At 49.8% G+C, this 19,361-nt stretch overlaps 1 protein-coding gene across 8 annotated transcripts in view; it reads left to right on the forward strand.

The window, feature by feature from the left end:
* Positions 1 to 14,977: 14,977 nt before the first annotated feature.
* Positions 14,978 to 19,361, forward strand: part of ASXL2 (ASXL transcriptional regulator 2) — a 175,283-nt gene continuing 170,899 nt past the window's right edge. For 7 of the 8 annotated variants that reach the window (XR_011386742.1, XR_007918310.2, XM_051843112.2 and 4 more), the window contains exon 1: positions 14,978 to 15,318. Coding sequence is in view for 5 of the 8 variants with exons in the window: in XM_051843112.2 (XP_051699072.2) it covers positions 15,262 to 15,318 (57 nt within the window). In the remaining 3 variants the exon portion in view is untranslated. The remainder of the gene's footprint in view (positions 15,319 to 19,361) is intronic. The other variant, XM_051843111.2, reaches the window with a different exon arrangement.

Consider the following 19,361-nt stretch of genomic DNA (forward strand, 5'->3'; position numbering starts at 1 on the left):
AGTGCCGGGCACGGGGGTGGGGGTGGGGGGGCTGTGATAACCAAAAAATTCAGCTAACAGCCAGTACCCTGCCTCCCCCGCCCTGACAGCTATGCAGATCCCCTGCACCTACCAGCTGGTGGAAGCCGGGTGGGGGAGTGACTTGGGATTCTCCATTTCATCAATGGGGCAGCCCAGAAAGGAAAGAAAGGGAGAATTAAATTGAAGGTGTGAATGTAAAAAATAGAACAGTAATAACATTAAGTGGGTGTTTGCATAACTCCTGTGAAACCACAAATAAGTCAGTAAACCCAAAAGCATATGAAAAATGCCCAGATTTTAAGAAAAATTTTTTAAAAATGATATGTCCAAAGACACTGTCAATGAAGTCAAATGAAAGGCAGATTTGGCAAAAATTGTAACACATATGACATATTCCTGATATTCAAAGAACACTTGCAAACTGCCAGGAAGAAGACAAAATCTGGATTACAATGGGTAAAAATAGGGGCCGGCGCTGTGGTGCAGTGGGTTAAAGCCCCGGCCTGCAGCATGGGCATCCCATATGGCCACTGGTTCGAGTCCCAGCTGCTCTACTTTCAATCCAGCTCTCTGCTATGGCCTGGAAAAGCAGTGGAAGATGGCCCAAGTGCTTGAGCCCCTACACCCATGTGGGAGACCCAGAAGAAGCTCCTGGCTCCTGGCTTCAGATTGGTCCAGCTTTGGCCGTTGTGGCCATTTGGGGAGTGAACCAGCAGATGGAAGACCTTTCTCTCTCTCTGCAATTCTGCCTTTCAAATAAATAAATGTATCTTCTAAAAATATAAAACAGAATTAAAAACAAACAAACAACGAGAGGGGTTGTTGCTGGTGTTGTGATGCAGGGGTTAAGCTGCTGCCTGGGACGCCTACATCCCACACTGGAACACCAGTTTGAGTTCCCACTGCTCTGCTTCTGATCCAGCTCCCTGCTAATGCAAGCGGGAAAGCAGCAGAAAATGGCCCAAGTACTTAGGCCCTGCTGCACCTGTGGGAGACCTGGGGGGAATTCTGGGCTCTTGGCTTCAACATGGTCTAGCACCAGCCATTGCAGCCACTTGGGGAGTGAACCAGTGGATGGAAGATCTCTTTCCCTCTGTCTCTCTCCTCTCTGTCACTCTGCCTTTCAAATAAATAAAACAAATCTTTCCTATAAGGAAAAACGCTAGAGTTGTTTTTTGTTTTTTGTTTGTTTGTTTGTTTTTTAACCAGGTCCTATATCATTAAAAAAGAAATCCCTTTCTTGGGCTTTGTCTGATGTTTTTGTCATGACTGTGTTACAGTTTGGGGGAGGAAGTATCATGCTGCTAGCATCACACGCTATCTCTGCATATTATCAACATGACTTAGCACTGCTGATGCTGACCTGGGGCTCCTGGCTAAAGCAGTGCAGGTCAGGTTTCTCCACTACAAAGGTACCATTTCCCCCTTTCCATACGGTGCTCTGTGGAAGGAAGGCCCATGCATAAATAACGGGAGTCAGGCTCCAGCCCATGTGGCCGCAGTGCCACCTGTGCAAGTTACTGGGACCTCCTCAGCATGGACCTGTTGTCTCTTCTCCTGCTTTCATTGATGGTCCAGTCACTTATTTCTGTCGGTGTGGACTGTGGATCTTTATACTTTGGGTTACTTATTTTTTGGCTCAAATTATTGGGAGTCCACCACTACACGAAAGAAATGGAAGAGGATTTTTTTAATAAAAAATATAACATACAAAGAGAAAATGGTACAAGCTTCAGGCATACTGCTGGATGAATTTTCAGAGGCACCCATGTTATCAGCATGTGGATAATGAAAGAAATGGTCCCAGCAGCCCAGAACCTGTCCCTGCACCACCTGTCAGTCACCCCCACCTACCCACCCAGGGGTTACCATTGTCCTGGCTTCTAATGGCACAGATTAATTTTGCCTGCTTTTGTACTTCATATAAATGGAATTATATCTTGTAAATGGAAGTATGTCTGTCCTGGTTTACTCAATATTACCTTTAGGAGAGTTATCCATTTGTTAAGCTTGGTTGTGCCTGGTGCATTCTACTATGTAGATTTCTCAACCTCAGCCCCCCCCCCCCCCCCACTGAGATTCAACCAGGTACCAGCTGGAGCTTCCAGCCCCGCCTACTCTGCAGTTGAATGCAGCGATGTGAGTGGGCTTGGATGAAACCAGAAGAATCACCAGGCCCACCCACAGCATCATGAGAACAGCAAATTATAAAATTCTGTAAAGCCACCAGATTCAGGGTTGTTTGAGCGGCTTCTGTCTATCACTGATGGTTGCTCCTGGGGACATGAACATCCTGGCTTTTCTGGTCTGCCCTATTCATGAAGCAAGCCTGCTCCAGAGATGCAAAAAAACTGTCAGGCAGAGAGCCCCAGACACCTGCAGGAAGGAGCTGTCAGCATCCACAGAACATTGAGTGCAGGCAGATACCAGGGGCAGCCTGAAACATTTGCTAAGACCTTGGCCTGCAACATTTGCTATGACCTCAGCCTGCAACATTTGCTATGACCTTGGCCTGCAACATTTGCTAAGACCTCAGACCTCCTTTGCCCAATTTATAAGCATTGCATGGGCCGCGTGAGGGTGGGAGATGGAGAGGAGTAGGTTTCTGTGAGGAGCCATGACCTTGAGATCATCCCTCTGGAAGGCGCCACCGCAGAGGGGAAGAGTCTGCCAGACATACAGGTGGGCTCTCAGAGACTGAGATACGGGGCCTATCTTCTTCTTCTTTCTTTTTTTAGACAAAGTTTTCTCTTTTTAAAGTTTATTTATAGATTTTTTTTATCTACTTGAAAAATCAGAGAAAGAGAAAGGAGAGGGAGAGAGGGTAAGAGTCTTCCATTCTGATTCACTTTTTTTTTTTTTTTTTTTTTTTTACAGGCAGAGTGGACAGTGAGAGAGAGAGACAGAGAGGAAGGTCTTCCTTTGCCTTGGTTCACCCTCCAATGGCCGCTGCAGCTGGCACGCTGCGGCCGGCGCACAGCGCTGATCCTATGGCAGGAGCCAGGTGCTTCTCCTGGTCTCCCATGGGGTGCAGGGCCCAAGCACTTGGGCCATCCTCCACTGCACTCCCTGGCCACAGCAGAGAACTGGCCTGGAAGAGGGGCAACCGGGACAGAATCCGGCACCCCGACCGGGACTAGAACCCAGTGTGCCGGCGCCGCAAGGCAGAGGATTAGCCTAGTGAGCCGCGGCGCCGGCTTCTGATTCACTCTTGAAATGAATGCAACAGCCAGGGCTGGCACAGATCGAAGCCAGAGACCTGGAACTCCATCCGGGTCTTGCACATGGGTGGTGGATACCCAAGTACTCGGACTGTGATCTGCTGCTTCTCAGGATGCATTAACAGGATGCTGCATTGGAAGAAAACTTGAACCAGCATTCTGATATGGGACGTGGATGCCCAAGTGGGGGCCCAACCCACTGTGCCCAGTGCCCTCCCTACCTTGTTCTTTTCAGCCTCTCGCTGTGTAAGGGCTGGAGCTCTCCTAGCCTGTAGCCTGCTGGTCAGACTCCTTGCCTAGAACCCAGTGCTGCTTGAATGCACACATCTGGGATCCCCTCATTGCTATTTGCTGAACTCCTCAATAGCCTCCTGCCGACCTGTTGTCCTTTTTATCGCTTAGCATCTGCCTGTCCCTGGCCCCTGCCCTTGAGGGCCTCAGTGTTCTCAAGCCTGTCTCCAGGTTCTATTGTGTTCAAATCCACTTCATTCTCCTTTTCTTTCTTTCTTTCTTTCTTTCTTTCTTTCTTTCTTTCTTTCTTTCTTTCTTTCTTTCTTTCTTTCTTTCTTTCTTTCGACAGATAGAGTTAGACAGAGAGAGAGAGAGAGAGAGAGAGAGAGACAGAGGGAAAGGTCTTCCTTCCATTGGTTCACACCCCAAATGGCTGCTACGGCTGGTGCGCTGCCCCAGTCCGAAGCCATGAGCCAGGTGCTTCCTCCTGGTCTCCCATGGGGTGCAGGGCCCAAGCACTTGGGCCATCCTCCACTGCACTCCCGGGCCCCAGCAGAGAGCTGGACTGGAAGAGAAGCAACCAGGACTAGAACCCGGCACCCATATGGGATGCCAGCGCCGCAGGCGGAGGATTAGCCAAGTGAGCCACTGCGCCAGCCCCTCATTCTGCTTTTCTACTCAGGACTTCCAGACTTTAAGAAGGCTCACGATGGGACTTGTCCAGCTGGATCTCCTCAGTGACATGAAATTGCAGGAAATCTCCAGCGTGTGTAGCATCACACACAGGCCTGCCTGGTAGGGGAGATGCTATTCCACTATGCCACAGCGCCTGCCCGAAGCGGGAGATGCTACCGAACATTGCAATGCCTGTGACATCCTAGGCTGCAGCACTGTTCCCAGGTACCAGGTGTGTGAAAGAACAATTTCAAAACATCTTGGAAGATTACCAGAAGACACGTTTCTGTTGTCTGAGAACTCAGAAAAATAAAGAGAAGCAATTCCTTTGTTGTTGTTGTTGTTGTTTGTCGCTCCCCATCTTCGCGGAGGAACGACACAGGACCCTGCGTTGTTCTTTTGTCTGCTCGGCCCTCCCCGGGTTTGCTGCTGGTTCTTCCCGGGTTGGCTACCGACCCTTCCACCTCCGTGGAAGTGGCAGTTCCCCCTGCCACTTTCCCCACTTCCGCGGGGGAGCAGCACACCGGCCGGCTCTCTCGGGGGCTGCACAGGTGTTCCTTCAGATAGATGTTCCTGGTGCATGCCGTCTCTCTCCTCCTTTATAGTCCTCTTCCACCAATCCCAACTCTGCTACCCACATGCCGAGTACGCTGCTCTCCTCCAATCAGGAGCAGGTCCTACAGTTTATTGGTTGAACTGGAAGCAGCTGTGTAGAAGCTGGTTCCTCCTCTCCCAGCGCCATATTGTGGGAGAGCAGATGCATAGAATAAGTCTTAATTCCAGTAACAGTCTAGTCCGAGTTGCTCCCCACAGTTGTTGTTGTTGTTGTTCTTGTATCTATCGAGAGGAGCTGAGTTCCTGTATTTGGGATACAAGGAAGTGGTTCTATAAGGGACTGGCCAAAGAAATTTACTTCCCGTTTGTTAAGAGTACAGAACCAAACATCACAGCACTTTGCATTATGTATGAAAAAGCAATCAGATTAAAAATATGCAGCTGCAGGGCCAGCGTCACAGCACCGTGGGTTTAGTGCTGGTTGGGACGCTGCCTTGTGATTGATTTCTGCCTCAACCTCTAACTCCACTTTTAATCTATCTTTTTGCTGAAGCACCTGGGAGGTAGCAGATGACGGCCCAAGTACTTAGGTCCTTACCACGAATAGGGGATACCTGGATGGAGTTCCTGGCTCCTGGCTTTGGTGTCCCCAGAACTGGCTGTTGCAGCCCTTTGGAGAGTGAACCAGCAGATGGAAGATCTCTCTCTGTCTCTCCCTCTCTCTGTCACATCTGCCAGGCAGAAGCCAAGAACCAGGAGCTTCTTCCAGGTCTTCCTCGTGGGTGCAGGGGCCCAAACACTTGGGCCGTCTTCTGCTGCTTTTCCCTGGCCATTATCAGGGAGCTGAATGGGAGGTGGAGCAGCCAGGACACAAACCAGAGCCCATATGGGATGCTGGCGCTGCAGGCGGCTGCTTTACCTGCTACTCCATCATGCCGGCTCCTCTGTCTTTCTGCCTCTCAAAATAAATTACAGGAGTTGTAAAAATTAAAAACAATAACTTCTATTCATTTGATCTAACCTTCAGAACAGCAACTATGCCAACTAGTTCTAGTTTAAATTCATGACCACACAACTCAAAAGGACTATCAAAGCTGCCAAGGAGCCACACTACACTCCCCATTCTTCCGAAAAACGTTTTCACAGGCTCTGCCCTCCACATGTCTCCCACCTCCTGGTCCCCTGCCTCAGCCCTGCCTACTTCTCCTGCCTCATCCCAGCCTGATCTTTCTCGGGTTCCACGACCACACCAAGCTCTCTCCTCTGCCTTCCAGCCTTTGAAATGCCCCTTCCCTCCACCTGACCCTGGTGTGCCCAGGGCCGGTCCCTTCTTGTCCTCCTGTCTTCTGTCTCAGCGCCAGAGTCAATTCTCAGAGGGGTTTTCCTTGTCATCTCAGGTGCACTCTTGCATGTGAACTTGTCTGTCTTCAAAACATTGATCAACATCTGATATTGTCTTGTCTGTTTCTTCCCCAATGCCACAAGACTGAACCTCCATGACACGAAAGCCCAAATCTGAGCTTCTTACATAATGGTCATTCAAAAATGAGTATTTATTGAGTAAATTATCCCAGCCTCTGGCAAATGAGAAAACTGAAGATTACAAGATCTGAAGAAATTGCTTAAGTTCCCTCAGCCGGTAAATGACAAGGTTGGGATAAAGCCAAAGTCTATTTAGGTCTAGGCTACGTCCTCACCTATGTAAAGATCTCTTGCTAGAATGAGCATTTGAAATGTATTTGGCTTCTGAGGAGTGGTTGTGAATGCAAAGAGCATTTAAGACAACCCAGGAATGAATAGTCCAATTCCTCAGGCAGAAAACCCAGGAGATTCCGGGGACATCTGGCTGGACAAAGCCGCAGTAACTAAGGAGCAGCACAGCTCGGGTTCCCAGCGCACTCCTGGCTGGTCTCCAACTCCTTCGCCTTCCTTCCTGCTTCCTACAGTCTACGAGCCTTTGGCCACCTGCACTACAATACAGTTTACATCAGGGCTCTGGCTTTCAGTTCCTGTCCACGAGGTGGGTTAGTTCACGCCCGCCCGTCAACAGTCAACAGTGTTCAATAAAAATGCATCCGTTACAAGGTGCTGCCCGGAGCACTTCAAATATCGTAATGGCAGGGGAGACCTGGTCCCTGCCTTTACTGCTTGTGGTTTTGTACTCCTTTCTGGTCTTCAGCATTTGTTTCATAATTGAAAGATAGTAAATTAATCTGTTGCATTGAATTGGATTACTTCAAGGTCAAAGCACTACGAAATATTTCTTGAGAAATTCTTCAAAATATTCTTGTCCTTATATAAATTGTCTGGTCTGCAACAGACATTCAATAGTTAATTCCTTTCTTCTCCTTCCTTTTCGGTTCCTGTTGGTTGGCCCAGTCCCCCAAGTAAGCTAAATCTTGCTGCATTTAGTGGAGTAACAGGTCAGCAGACAAATGGTGTTATTTTAGGGGCTGGCATTGTGGCACAGCAGGTTAAACCAGTTCAAATACCAGCGCAGGTTCAAGTCCTGGCTGCTTCACTTCCAATCCAGCTCCCTGCTAATACATCTGGCGAAGAGCAGAAGATGGCAGAGAGAAAGAGATCTTTCTCCTGGGCCAGGAGGAACCCAGGAGCTTGAAACTCCATCTTGGTCTCCCCTGTGGATGGCAGGCACTCAAGTAGTTGAGCCATCTTTACTGGTTTCCCAGCTGCGTTCTCAGGGAGCCGGATCAGAAAGTGGAGCAGCCAGGACTAGAACTGGCATTGTAGGACACGGAGTGCTGGCATCACGAGCCATGACTTAATCCGCTGTGCCACAACGCTGGCCCCAGATAAACTTTTGGTTAGTTAGTCATATTTTGATTTGAATTTCACTGATCTTCACGAAGTAGATGCTGTTTTTTATGTTTATTATCTAATTGAATTTCCTGTTTTGTGAATTATCTGTTCATATCTGTCTTTTGTGTTCCTTTTGGGAGCTACTACGATGCTTTAGCAGGGGCACCGTGATGCGTGCGTGTTTCCTCGTGGGGTTAGATAATTTAATTCAATAAATTTTGGTGTGCTTTCCAGGTGGCAGCAGCACGATCACAGGAAGAAATGGAGGAATAAAATCTCTCCTTTAAAAAAAACCTAATTAGTTCTCAATCATCATCGTTATTAATGCATTTTTGCTTTATTAACAAAGTCTTTTTTCATAATTCCTACCCCTCTCAGTCCCACTACTGTGAGATAATTACTCCACATAATTTCCCAGGCATCCTTCCAGAGATTTCCTTGGTAAGCACCAGCATGGTTGCAGAGGAGGCTGGCCTGTGGCAAGTTTATTGCAGTGTGCTCGGGACCAACCCGCAGGGGAAGGCAAGGCAGGCAGCAGGACTGGGCGGCGGCGAAGTGGGGCTCTGATACAGTCCTGGCAAATGCTCCATGTACTCCATGGGCAGCTTCGAAGCTGTCCCGAGTTGGGGTCAGGTGGCCAGGCCTTTGGCCTGACTGATCCATCGTTGAACGTGAGCTGCTCCGAGAAGTGGCCTTGGACAAAACGGTCGTCTTCAGATGAAGGACATTCTCAGGGACATCTGTAGCAGCCGGGGAGAAAGTCTGTCCTGAAGGAGGGCTTGAGGGGTGGATGTGTGGTTGTGTGTGGCTCACCGGGAGCCATTTACCTGTGTACGTGCTGGGCACAGAACTTCCAGGGTTCTCGTGGGCTGCCTTCTGAGCAAAGTTCATCCAGAGTGAGTGGGACAGAGCAGTCTCCGCCGCTGCAGCCCATCTCGAGGTGAAACCCGTCATTGTGTCCCTCCTCCGCTGTCCAGGGTCCTCTCACCCTTCTGCAGTGCCTCCACTGCCCTAGGTGGCTTGTCTGGCGGTGTGGCCCAGACCTCATGCCTGCAGGCTCCGGGCCCCTGGTGAGAATCCTCATTTGGGCTGTGGCTGATATACTTAGCCATTTCCTAACAACATCGGCTAAGTGAGTGCATCGCTTGGGTACTAGATAGGGTCCTTCTGGCTTCTCCTGAAGATCAGGGTCAGTTACCCAGGCCATGATGGTGACTTCTCTGTGTCAGCAGGTGCCTTGACACAGGGTACTCAGGTACCAAATGTAGCTTAAAGTTCAATGGGTATGACACTTGGAGGAAAGACCACGCTTCAGGAATCAGGAGTTCTGGGGATGGTATTTTTTAGCACAACAGCATAAGCCAACACTTATGATTCCAACATCCCATAGTGGCACCAGTTTGAATCCAGGTTGCTCTGCTTCCAATCCAGTTCCCTGCTAATGTGCCAAAGAAAGCAATGGAAGACAGTCCAAGTACTTGGGCTCCTGCAAACCATGTGGGTGACCCAGATGGAATTCCAGACCCTTGGTTTCAGCCTGGCCCAGCCTCAGCCATGGTGGCCACTTGGGGAGTGAACCAGCAGTTTGAAGATCTCTCTGCATTTCCAACTAAACAAAAATTAATATTTTAAAATAAACCAATTATTTTTTTAAAAAGTCAAGATTTCTGTGGCTGGTACTGTGGTACAGCAGGTTCATACCCTGGCCTGAAGCGCTGGCATTCCATATGGGCACCAGTTGGAGACCCAGCTGCTCCTCTTCCGATCCAGCTCTCTGCTATGGCCTGGGAAAGCAGTAGAAGATGGCCCAAGTCCTTGGGCCCCTGCACCTGCGTGGGAGACCCAGAAGAAGCTCCTGGCTCCTGGCTTCGGATCCATTGCAGCTATTTGGGAAGTGAACTATTGGATGGAAGACCTCTCTCACTCTGCCTCTCCTCTCTCTGTGTAACTCCAACTTTCAAATAAATAAATAAATCTTTTTTTAAAAAATCAAGATTTCTAAACTCACAGACTCCAGTGTTTAGGGGATGGGATGCATAAAACAAAGCCATTCTTACTTCTACCCCTGTATTTCCAGTCCCTTGTACTCTATCTACTGGGGACAAAGCACCACATATTGGTCATTGATACAGAGAATGTAAAAGTGTTTTGAAAGTTGTAGTCATATTAGTCAGAGTTTTCCAGAGAGACGGAGTGAATGGAATATGTATATAATATGTATATAATGCACAAGAGGGATTTGTTAGGGAAGCTGGCTCACATGATCATGTCAAGTTAGGAGAACCCTTGACAGGCCATTTGCAAGCAAGAGACCCTGGCCGGTAGCATGGCAAGTCCAAGCTGGACGGAGTCAGAAGCAGGAGGGCTGATGATATAACGATATAACTCTCAGTCCTTGGCCAAATGCCTGAGAACCCAGGGGCCCTACTCTAAGTCCTGAAGTACAAGGGCTGGCGAGCCCGGAGCTCTGACATCCAAAACAGCAGACCAAGTCTACCCCAACTCTCAGTGAAGAGACCAGTTTTTCTTCTGTATTTGTTCTCTCTGGGCCCGATCAATTGGACAGAGCCCGCTCACATTGAGGGCGACTCTTTGGCACCTAGTCCACTCAAACTCACATGCTAATTGTCTCTGGAAACATCCTTGCAGATGAACCAGAAATAATGCTTTACTAGGTTTCCAGGTAGTCCTTAATCCAGTCAAGGTGAGACCTCAAAATAACTGTCCCAGGGTGGTGTCTTGTCCTTACGGGGTGTGTCTCTGAGCAGGTACCTCAGAGTGCTTTCGATGGTCATTGCATTGCTCAGACTGGCAGTTTCTCAGTAGTGTATGATGGCAGTCGACCACTTAACAAGAATTCAGTTCATTAGTATTGTGATTGCTATGTGAAGAATCACACACTTTTTGAATACTCAGCTCCTGGGAGCAGAGGATCCCACAGCCATGTGTCTGCTGCCTTAACTCTTTTGTTGTCAAATGGGCTCTTTGTTTTGTTGCAATCTTACAGGGGGTCCCATGTCGGTGAATCAAACACTCAGTGGGAATGTGGCTCATGCCCACTTAGTCATTATGTTTGTTCACTTAGTGCCTTTTCTGTGGTGAATGCTTTCTGGTAAGCACCAGTGTGACAGCTTCACACTTTTGTCCATAGGGTCTCTTCACATACCTCTACCCCAGCCGTATCTTCTCTGATCTCAATCTCTTTATGGCCAGGTCCCTGACCACTTGGCCAAGCTTTTCTCCACTGACCATGAGTCTATTTATAGTTTGACCTTGGACCATTTCTATTCCCATATACAATAGATAATTCAGTACACTGCCTGAAGCTCTGCCCACACTGTTAGCTTTAAAAGTCCCCCCCCCCCAGGGGACTGTAATGAAGCTGAGGTTACCTTTTACCTTGTCCCTACTTACTAAGTTGACTCATCTGCGAACCAGGCTTGGCTTTTCTTCTCCTCTGTCAAATAGCCAAGGCTTCCAGGCAGCCACAATGGGAACTAAAGAAGTGTCGGTGCATCAGTGTTAAACGATGGGTGGGGGGCCTGGACCACGTGTTTATGCAGCTTACCTGTAAGCTCTCTGGCCTCATGTGTACAACTTCCATCAGACAACAGGTTGGCTCCTGGACCCATGTGCCCTTATGATTTGGTGAAGTTGATGGACAAACAAAAGCTGACGAGACATAGTTTTCTGGCTGCATGCTTGGATACTAGGTTCAAAAAACGTATCATTCTTTTCCTTAGGTGGCAACTGAGATCCCAGCTGGTTCCATTTCTGGTAGTCCTCTGTCATCCTCCAGCATCCACTTGGCTTCTGTGGAGGTGGGGTTAGTGAACTTAATGGACAGGTGTGAGGACCAACACCCCTGAATCCTTTACATCCCCTGTGCTGGGATCTTGGGTTGGCTTATGATCTTGACCGCCTAGGGGTAATGAAGGCAGAGGCTGATTCAGAGCCTCTACTTGGCCTTCCCTATGTTGAGGGCCTGACATGCGCCCTCCCACCCCCATACTTTAATAGGCTTGTGATGGCATGCAGGAAGTTAGCTGGGGAGTACTTTCAGGATCAACACGTGGTGGGGAGGAGAGGAAGCCAGTTAGGGAAGAAGGAGAACTTGAGCTTTGATGCAGCACCAACAACAGCCCCGATCATCCCTACTGAGACTCCTGAAGCTGGGATGGCTCACTGCTGTCGGCCTGGGGTGGGACAAAAGGGCCACGGCTTTGTAGTCGCCACGTCAGATAGTCATCTGGACACATTTAGAGCAGGACCTTGGATAAGGTGGATTTCTTTAGCAGTACTTCCAGAAGCTACGGTGCTAAGTCCTTCAGGCCTGAAGTGCATTCTGGGTGGCACCTCAGAACTTCTACACACACACACACACACACACACGCACGCAAGCACATGTATGTGTGTGTGCGTGTGTGTGTGTATGTACGTGGGTGCCCCCCATGCATCAGTCCAGGTAAAGACAAAGAGAAGAAAAACCAATTCTGGCTAATTTGAATAGGAAATTTTATTCTCCCTCTTTTAATCCAGAACAACCATATAATGCATATGATTCTACACCTTGCCTTTGCACTTTAATAATATTGTTAGGTCTTTCCTCGAATGAGTAGCAATGTGGATACAAGGATATTCATCTCAATATTGTTTAAAATAGTACTGACATGTTAACTATAGAAACTGTTAGCTATAGATTAGTTAAAATCATTGCACACAATCCAAACAGTTGGATGATGTAGCTATTTAAAATTATGTGCTGAAGTTTGAGAGTATCAATTTTCCCAAACTTGGCAAAAAATTGACAGCTACCTAGAGGAGGCAAGCAGATGGAGGTTAAAAATATCACATTCATAATGATAAAGTTGTTGAAGATAAAACAGCTTGGGTGCTAGGGCCCAGTGGGCTTGCCGGCACTTCCTGTCCCCAACTTCCTCAAGTCTAGACCTGATGAGATCACGTCTGAGTGCAAGCCTGGTTCTGCAGAGGAGACGTGCTTAGCCAACGTGGGGCTGTTCATGCTCAGCCCAGATATCAGCCTGAGTAGAGACCTTCGTAGCTTCTCCCCTCCTCTATCACGTTTCCCTCACACCTTTACAGCTTTCTTCTGAGAACACTCCAATGAATTACTTGCTTAAAGAGTAAAGTCGCAGTCCATGTCTCCCCAGACATAAAACAAAAAGCTATGGAATGTTTAGAATTTTGTAATGTTAAAAAAGTTATCTGTAGTTTGAAAAGGAAAACCTCACGTGAACTCTAGCATAAAACATGCCCATTGCTTGTGGCTGGGTATTTGCTGCCTGATCTTGATTTCTCATTTTCTAAGGTGTGCAAAGGCATCATTTGTCAAAGCAGGTCATTCACTTTACCATGAAAGAGTCAGACGTCTATTTATCTTTTTTTAAATGTTTATGTATTTATTTGAAAGAGGGAGGGAGGGAGGGAGGGAGGAAGAGAGGGTGGGAGGGAGAGAAAGAGAGAGAGAGAGGAAGTCGTCCACCTGCTGGTTCACTTCCCCAAATGCCTGCACCATTTAGCGCTAGGCCAGGCCCTGGACCGCCGCCCAGACCTCTCATGGGAGTGGCACTTGAGACATCATGTGCTGGCTCTCAGGAGGCACATCAGCAGGGAGCTGGACCCGAAGTCGGGTATCCAGGACTTGAACCAGGCGCCCTGATGGGGGATGTGGGTGTCCCAAACACAGGGACTCAACTACCATGCCAAATGCCCAGCCGAGATTTCTATTTCTTAATGTAGAGAAAGTATTGTTGTGCTGGGAAGGCCAGAGAAGTGGGCAGGAGTCGTGGAAATGGAGACAGTGTGGACAGGTCACACTTTTAAGATATATATGGGCAGGGAAGAGAGGAAAAAATAATTTGGTAGAGTAGTGTGATAAAGAGACTTATTTAACCTGGAAGGATTCTGAGTATGCTTGTAGAAGGGGGGGGGGTCAGAACTAGAAAATAATGAACTAAACAAGAATGGTTCATGGAGCAACACTGGATAGAAGGTGAGGTAGGGTGGAGGCCTGTATGTAGCATGACGTACCCTTAAGACATTAGCTGCGGTGAGGAGGGGGAAGTTTCAGATTGGCAAATTCCTTTGTGGGCGAATTTGGGGCTGAGGGAAGGCAAGACTGCAACTGGTAGTCTCTAATTTTTATACAATGTTGAAGAAGACATGCTATTAGCTAAATGAAGAGGCAGACATTGAGGCGGGGGTCCTCAGGGGAGGGACAAATGCTGATAGAAGCCATCAGGGTAAGTGAGAGGATGAGTAGATTGAATACAGAGGTTGTGTCTGTACAGCTAAGACACTTTTCAAGCTACAGGGGATATGTTCGTAGGAGGGTGAGTAGGGTACTAAGAAGATAGTCTGGCATCCTACCAACAATGAGCTCCAGTAGGGTGAAAGTGAAACAGAACATTTAAGGAAGTCCAGAACTACCGTGGTCACTTCTGAGTGAGACGGGAGAAGGCTCAAGACTAAATTAATAGTCACCTGGAGAACCGTACCATGCCCTCTTGGGAATTACTTAAACTATCTAGGTTTGCGTAAAGTTAAATAGAAACTACAGCGTCCTAATCCACACGGCTCCACCATCGCTCTCAGCCATCTTTCCTCCAGAACCGGCCCAAGCCTCAGTCCTGTTTCAGAATATAGTTGAGTTCGGAGGCAGGGGGTTTCGGGATCAGCAGGGGGGGACTACACATCCTTCACTCGCCAACAGAGACCTAGATAACGCGACGGGAGATGCCACGCTGGGTCCCTCGGGAGGCACTGACGGACAACAGAAATAATGGCTTCTGACTGCAGCCCCCGCTGAATCATTCGGCAAATATTTACCAGGTGCCTGGACTTCCGGGCACCGTGCCAGGGGCTGAGCTCACAGCGATAAGAGACGCCACTTCTGTCCTTGACGAGAGGATTCACAGCCAGAGTGTGAGTGCCGGGGCCGGGGGAGACGCAAAGGGCTCTGAGCCGGCGACCTCCGGCTTCCACAAGTCCCAGGCTCCTGAGCTTGGCAAACCCGCCCTTGTGCGGCCTCATTCACCGAACGGCGGTAACAAGCAGATGAGTGCCGTCGCAAGCCTTCGCTAAGATAACTTTTGTAAACACGAGCATAAATGAGTAAACACGAGTCTCAGTGGAAGCGACAGTTGGCACGGTCACCCCCTCCGACCCCGACCCAAGACCCCCATCTTTGGAGCCACCGAGGCGCCCAGCGCGCAGCTCGATAAGCCTTCTCGGATGGATCAAGTTCCGCTTCCGCAGGCAGGTCTCTGCCGTCCGCTTTCCCTCACGCGCATGCTCCTGCGGAGGGGCGGAGACCGGAAGGGCGGGGGCGTGGCCGGGCGCCGCGGACGGCCGGCTCGTTCGCTGTGAGGCCGGGCGCGGGAGGCGGGGGCGCGCGCGCGCTCGTCCGCGCGGCCGGCTGCGTACAGTAGTGACGGCCGCGCGGGAGTGGTCACATGACCGTAGCGGCTGCCTGTACAGTAAGAACCCAATATGGCAGCGGCGGTCGCAGTAGCAACGGCAGCAGGAGGACCGGCCGCCCCATAGACCCCCCCGCGCACCACCCCCGCCGCTTCCTCTGCTCGGGCGCTCCTCCGGCCTGACTTCCCCTTTCTCCCACCTTTCCCGGCACCGCGGGAAAAGCAGCGCAGGGCAGAGCAGGCAGGGAGGGCGGCCGGAGCCCGGACACGGGAGCCTCCCAGTCAGTTCAAGACCCGACATGAGGGAAAAGGGCCGTAGGAAGAAGGGCAGGACCTGGGCGGAGGCCGCCAAGACGGTAAGGGGGAGGGAGCGAAGGGAAGGCCGGGAGGGTTTCGTTGCCCTGCCGCCCGCCAGTCGCAGAGGAGGGGAGGTCGCCCGCCCGGCGACCCGGCTGAGGGGGCGCAAAACCGCGCGGAGAGGGCGGCGGTTAGCGTCGGGGTTGCGATCCCTGCGGGAATGGAGGCGCCCGGCGGAAGGAGGTCGTGGCGGGGCCGTGGCTTCTCCCAGCGTGTGCGACGAGCCCCCTGGATGTGTGGAGGCTGCCTCTCGGGGTCACGTCGCCATCGCCCCCGCTCCGTGGGGGAGCCCCCGCCGCGGCTCGGGACGGGCTTGTTGTGCTCGCACCGTGAGCGGGCTCTCGTCCCTTGTGCGGCCGGAGAGCCCCCACTGGCCGCGGCCGGGAGGCAGGCTGGTGCGTGCACCCAGCCCGGGGGAGAAGAGGGGCAAGCCCGGCTGCTGCAGCCCGGCGGAGTCGGCCCGCCGCGGCAGACGAGCCGGCCGCCCCCGGGCGCCCTGCGCCGCTGGCCCTCGCAGCCGGCGCGGGCTCACGAGGCTTTTGTTTTTGTTTGCTGTTGGAGCTGAAAGTGCAGGAGGTGTTTAGAAACGAAGTAACAGGTGGGACTTGTAGGATTTTTTTTTTTTTTTCTGTTTCCGTAGAGACCTACTCCGAACAGGGCAGCAATGCATGGCGGGACGTGTAGTTTGCCCGGCCTCCGCTGGTCCGCAGCCCGGGGGCCGGGGGCCGGGGGCCGGGCCAGGTGGCCGCGGGTGGGCGCGGTAGCTCTCCCCTCGCCCTGATCGTGTAGTAGCGGAGTTGTAGAGGTGGGCTCAGGACAGTGGCGGCTCGCGGCGCGGTGGGAACTTTGGGCTGTGTGTTTTTCAGACGGGAACGGTGCAGGCGCGTGTGTCTGTAGGGATGGAGCCTCACACAGGCGGGAGCGGAGCGACAGGGTTGGCCCGCGGGGAAGCGAGAGTGGGTCCCGCGTGCACGCCGTGGATAATGTCGGTGATGGCTGGGACAGCGTGGGCAGCTCTTGTAAATGAACCTTTTTTTTTTTTTTTTTGAGTGAGGTTTTTCTAAATACAAAAAAAAAAAAGATTCACTTTGGGAACGTTTGGAAGATTATAGCAAAGTATAAAAAAGAAAATTAAAAAAAATCATGTATTTCACCCCTCGGCTATGTCTATTAGCGTTTTGTTATGTTGCTGTCTAGTCTCTTGTTTCCCCCGCATTTTATTAAGCCTCGTGCATTTGTTTTGTAAACCGGGCACATTTGTTTTGTAAACTTTATGCATTAGGGGGTTGATGAGGCTTCATCCTGCCTTTCTGGTTTAGGTGGAAATGTGGAAAGTCAAAAAATAGTAACGCTTTTATTTTACTGAGAATTTTCACCTACAGTACATCTCCGTAAAACTAGGATAAAATGCTAGAAATTACTTTGTTGATGATGGTGGGAAGGTTGCTCCTCCACAGATACTTTCTTCCTGATTAATAAAAGAAGCATGATTAATTTTAATTATAGGTAAGCAGACCTCAACCCGAATTATGTTAATTAATTTTATGTTGCTAGGACCTACAGAGTAGTGAGCTCCTTGGATAAGACAGTCTGATCATTGGGAGATAGTGACAAATAGCAAGAATTAGTCTACATCTAATCTGTGTAGATTTCCCTATAGCAAATTATTCTGTTTGCTCATTTCATTCTCTAAGTAGTTGTATGGAAAATTGCATTTAAAATCTGGAAAGACTAATTTGATCCATAGAGTTCTGGGTGAGGTCCAGAGGGGAGCAGTCTGTTACTTGCTTGTTTGGCAGATCTTCATCCTCATTACGTTTTCTAGGCAATCTCACGTGGGTGTGGTATGGATGTGGTATGGCCCGGACTGCTTTGTTGAGCCTGGTATCAATGCACACATCTGGAGTTCTCTTGTCCTTCATGGCAAACTTCCAGATCTCTGTGAGTGCCCGAGGAGCATGCTTCCTGAAGCCCACACCACGGACACGCGTGTGAATGTTGGTACATCCCTGGTCACCACCTCACTGATAGAAGAGCAGCTCCTCTTCATCCTTCCTGTGGGAGCCGTCCTGCAGGGCCCAAGTTGAATAACTTTTTCTTTAAGAACAAGGGTGGGCCTCTTATGCCTCGTTGAGTATATATTAACTGGTCCAGAGTCCTTTTAGGTCTATGTTTGCATTATATTTATAATCTCCAGCTTGAAAAAACCTTCACTGTTTTATAGTACAAACTAGAAAGTATAACTGGGCAAAATTTTCTTGGCTTGTAGAACACATGAAAATTAGAGCAGGAAACCACTGTAAGGGACACGGGGTAAAAATTGAGAAACTGCTCAGCTGCATACTTTTTTTTTTTTCCCAAAGATTTATTTATTTATTTGAAATGCAGAGTTACAGAGAGGGCCACTCCCCAAATGGCTGCAGTAGTTGGAGCTGGGCTGGTCTGAAGCCAGGAGCCATGAGTTTCTTCTGAGTCTCTCATATGGGTGTAGGAGCCCAAATACTTGGGCTATCTTCTGCTGCTTTCCCAGGCACATTAGCAGAGAGCTAGATTGGAAGTGGAGCAGCTGGGACTCAAACCGGCGCCCATATGGGATGATGGCATCCCAGGCAGTAACTTTACCTGCCAAGCCAGCAGTCCCCTCAGATGCATAATTCTGAAAACAATAGCTGCGTGTTTACATTTGTGGAACTACTTGCCACTAGTCTGTCTGTGCTGGACTTGATATAACTCTGAGTGATTGTCCTTGCCATATTAGTGAAGTTTCCCTGCATTTTGCCTTTTGCATTTTGTGTTATTATTAACTTCATGATTATTTCTGTCCTGTTTTTATGTTCCTGACTTGAAAGTCCATAAGCCTCCTGGCTTGTTGGAGGGGAAGAAAATCAAAATCTCTTTTGGATACTTCCAGAAAGGTGGTGTTGCTGGCAGGTGCATCTGTTGTAGAATTCTAGAGTTCTGACGGGAGCTGAGAAAATAACCTCAGCTTTGCAGAAGTCCTTGATGCTTCCTCTCCTTAGATCCGTCTACTCCGATAAGGTGGTAGTTTTATTGTCAGTGAAAGAATATTATTTTTTTTTTTAATTTTTTTTTGACAGGCAGAGTGGACAGTGAGAGAGAGAGAGAGAAAGGTCTTCCTTTGCCGTTGGTTCACCCTCCAATGGCCGGCGCACCACGCCGATCTGATGGCAGGAGCCAGGTACTTCTCCTGGTCTCCCATGGGGTGCAGGGCCCAAGCACTTGGGCCATCCTCCACTGCCCTCCCTGGCCACAGCAGAGAGCTGGCCTGGAAGAGGGGCAACCGGGACAGAATCCGGCGCCCCGACCGGGACTAGAACCCAATGTGCCGGCGCCGCTAGGCGGAGGATTAGCCTAGTGAGCCGCGGCGCCGGCCAGAATATTACTTTTATACTACAAAAGCCGTCTGGAAGGAGGCCAGCATGTTAGGAATCTGATCAGTGCAAAGGTTTGATAAAACCCATGGTGTGGATTAAGCTGCCACCTGCAGTGCCTGCATCCCAGATGAGCGCCAGTTTGAGTCCCAGCTGCTCCACTTCCGATCCAGCTCACTGCTGGGAAAGCTGAGGATGGCTCAAGTGCTTGGGCCCCTGCACTCACATAGGAGACTCAGATGAAGCTTCTGGCTTCAGCCCGCGCAGCCCCATCTGTAGCCGCTGTTCAGGGAGTGAACCAGAAGACGGAAGATTCTCCTTCTCTGTGGCTCTTCCTTTCTTTTTCTTTTTCTTTCCTTCTTTCTTCTTCTTCTTCTTCTTCTTCTTCTTCTTTTTTTTTTTTTTTTTTTTGACAGGCAGAGTGAACAGTGAGAGAGAGAGACAGAGAGAAAGGTCTTCCTTTACCAGTGGTTCACCCTCCAATGGCCACCGCGGCCGGCGCATCACGCTGATCCAAAGCCAGGAGCCAGGTGCTTCTGGTCTCCCGTGGGGTGCAGGGCCGAAGCACTTGGGCCATCCTCCACTGCACTCCCTGGCCACAGCAGAGAGCTGGCCTGGAAAAGGGGCAACCGGGACAGAATCTGGTGCCC

Source organism: Oryctolagus cuniculus, chromosome 2 (genome assembly GCF_964237555.1).
Source record: "Oryctolagus cuniculus chromosome 2, mOryCun1.1, whole genome shotgun sequence".
Lineage (NCBI taxonomy): Eukaryota > Metazoa > Chordata > Mammalia > Lagomorpha > Leporidae > Oryctolagus > Oryctolagus cuniculus.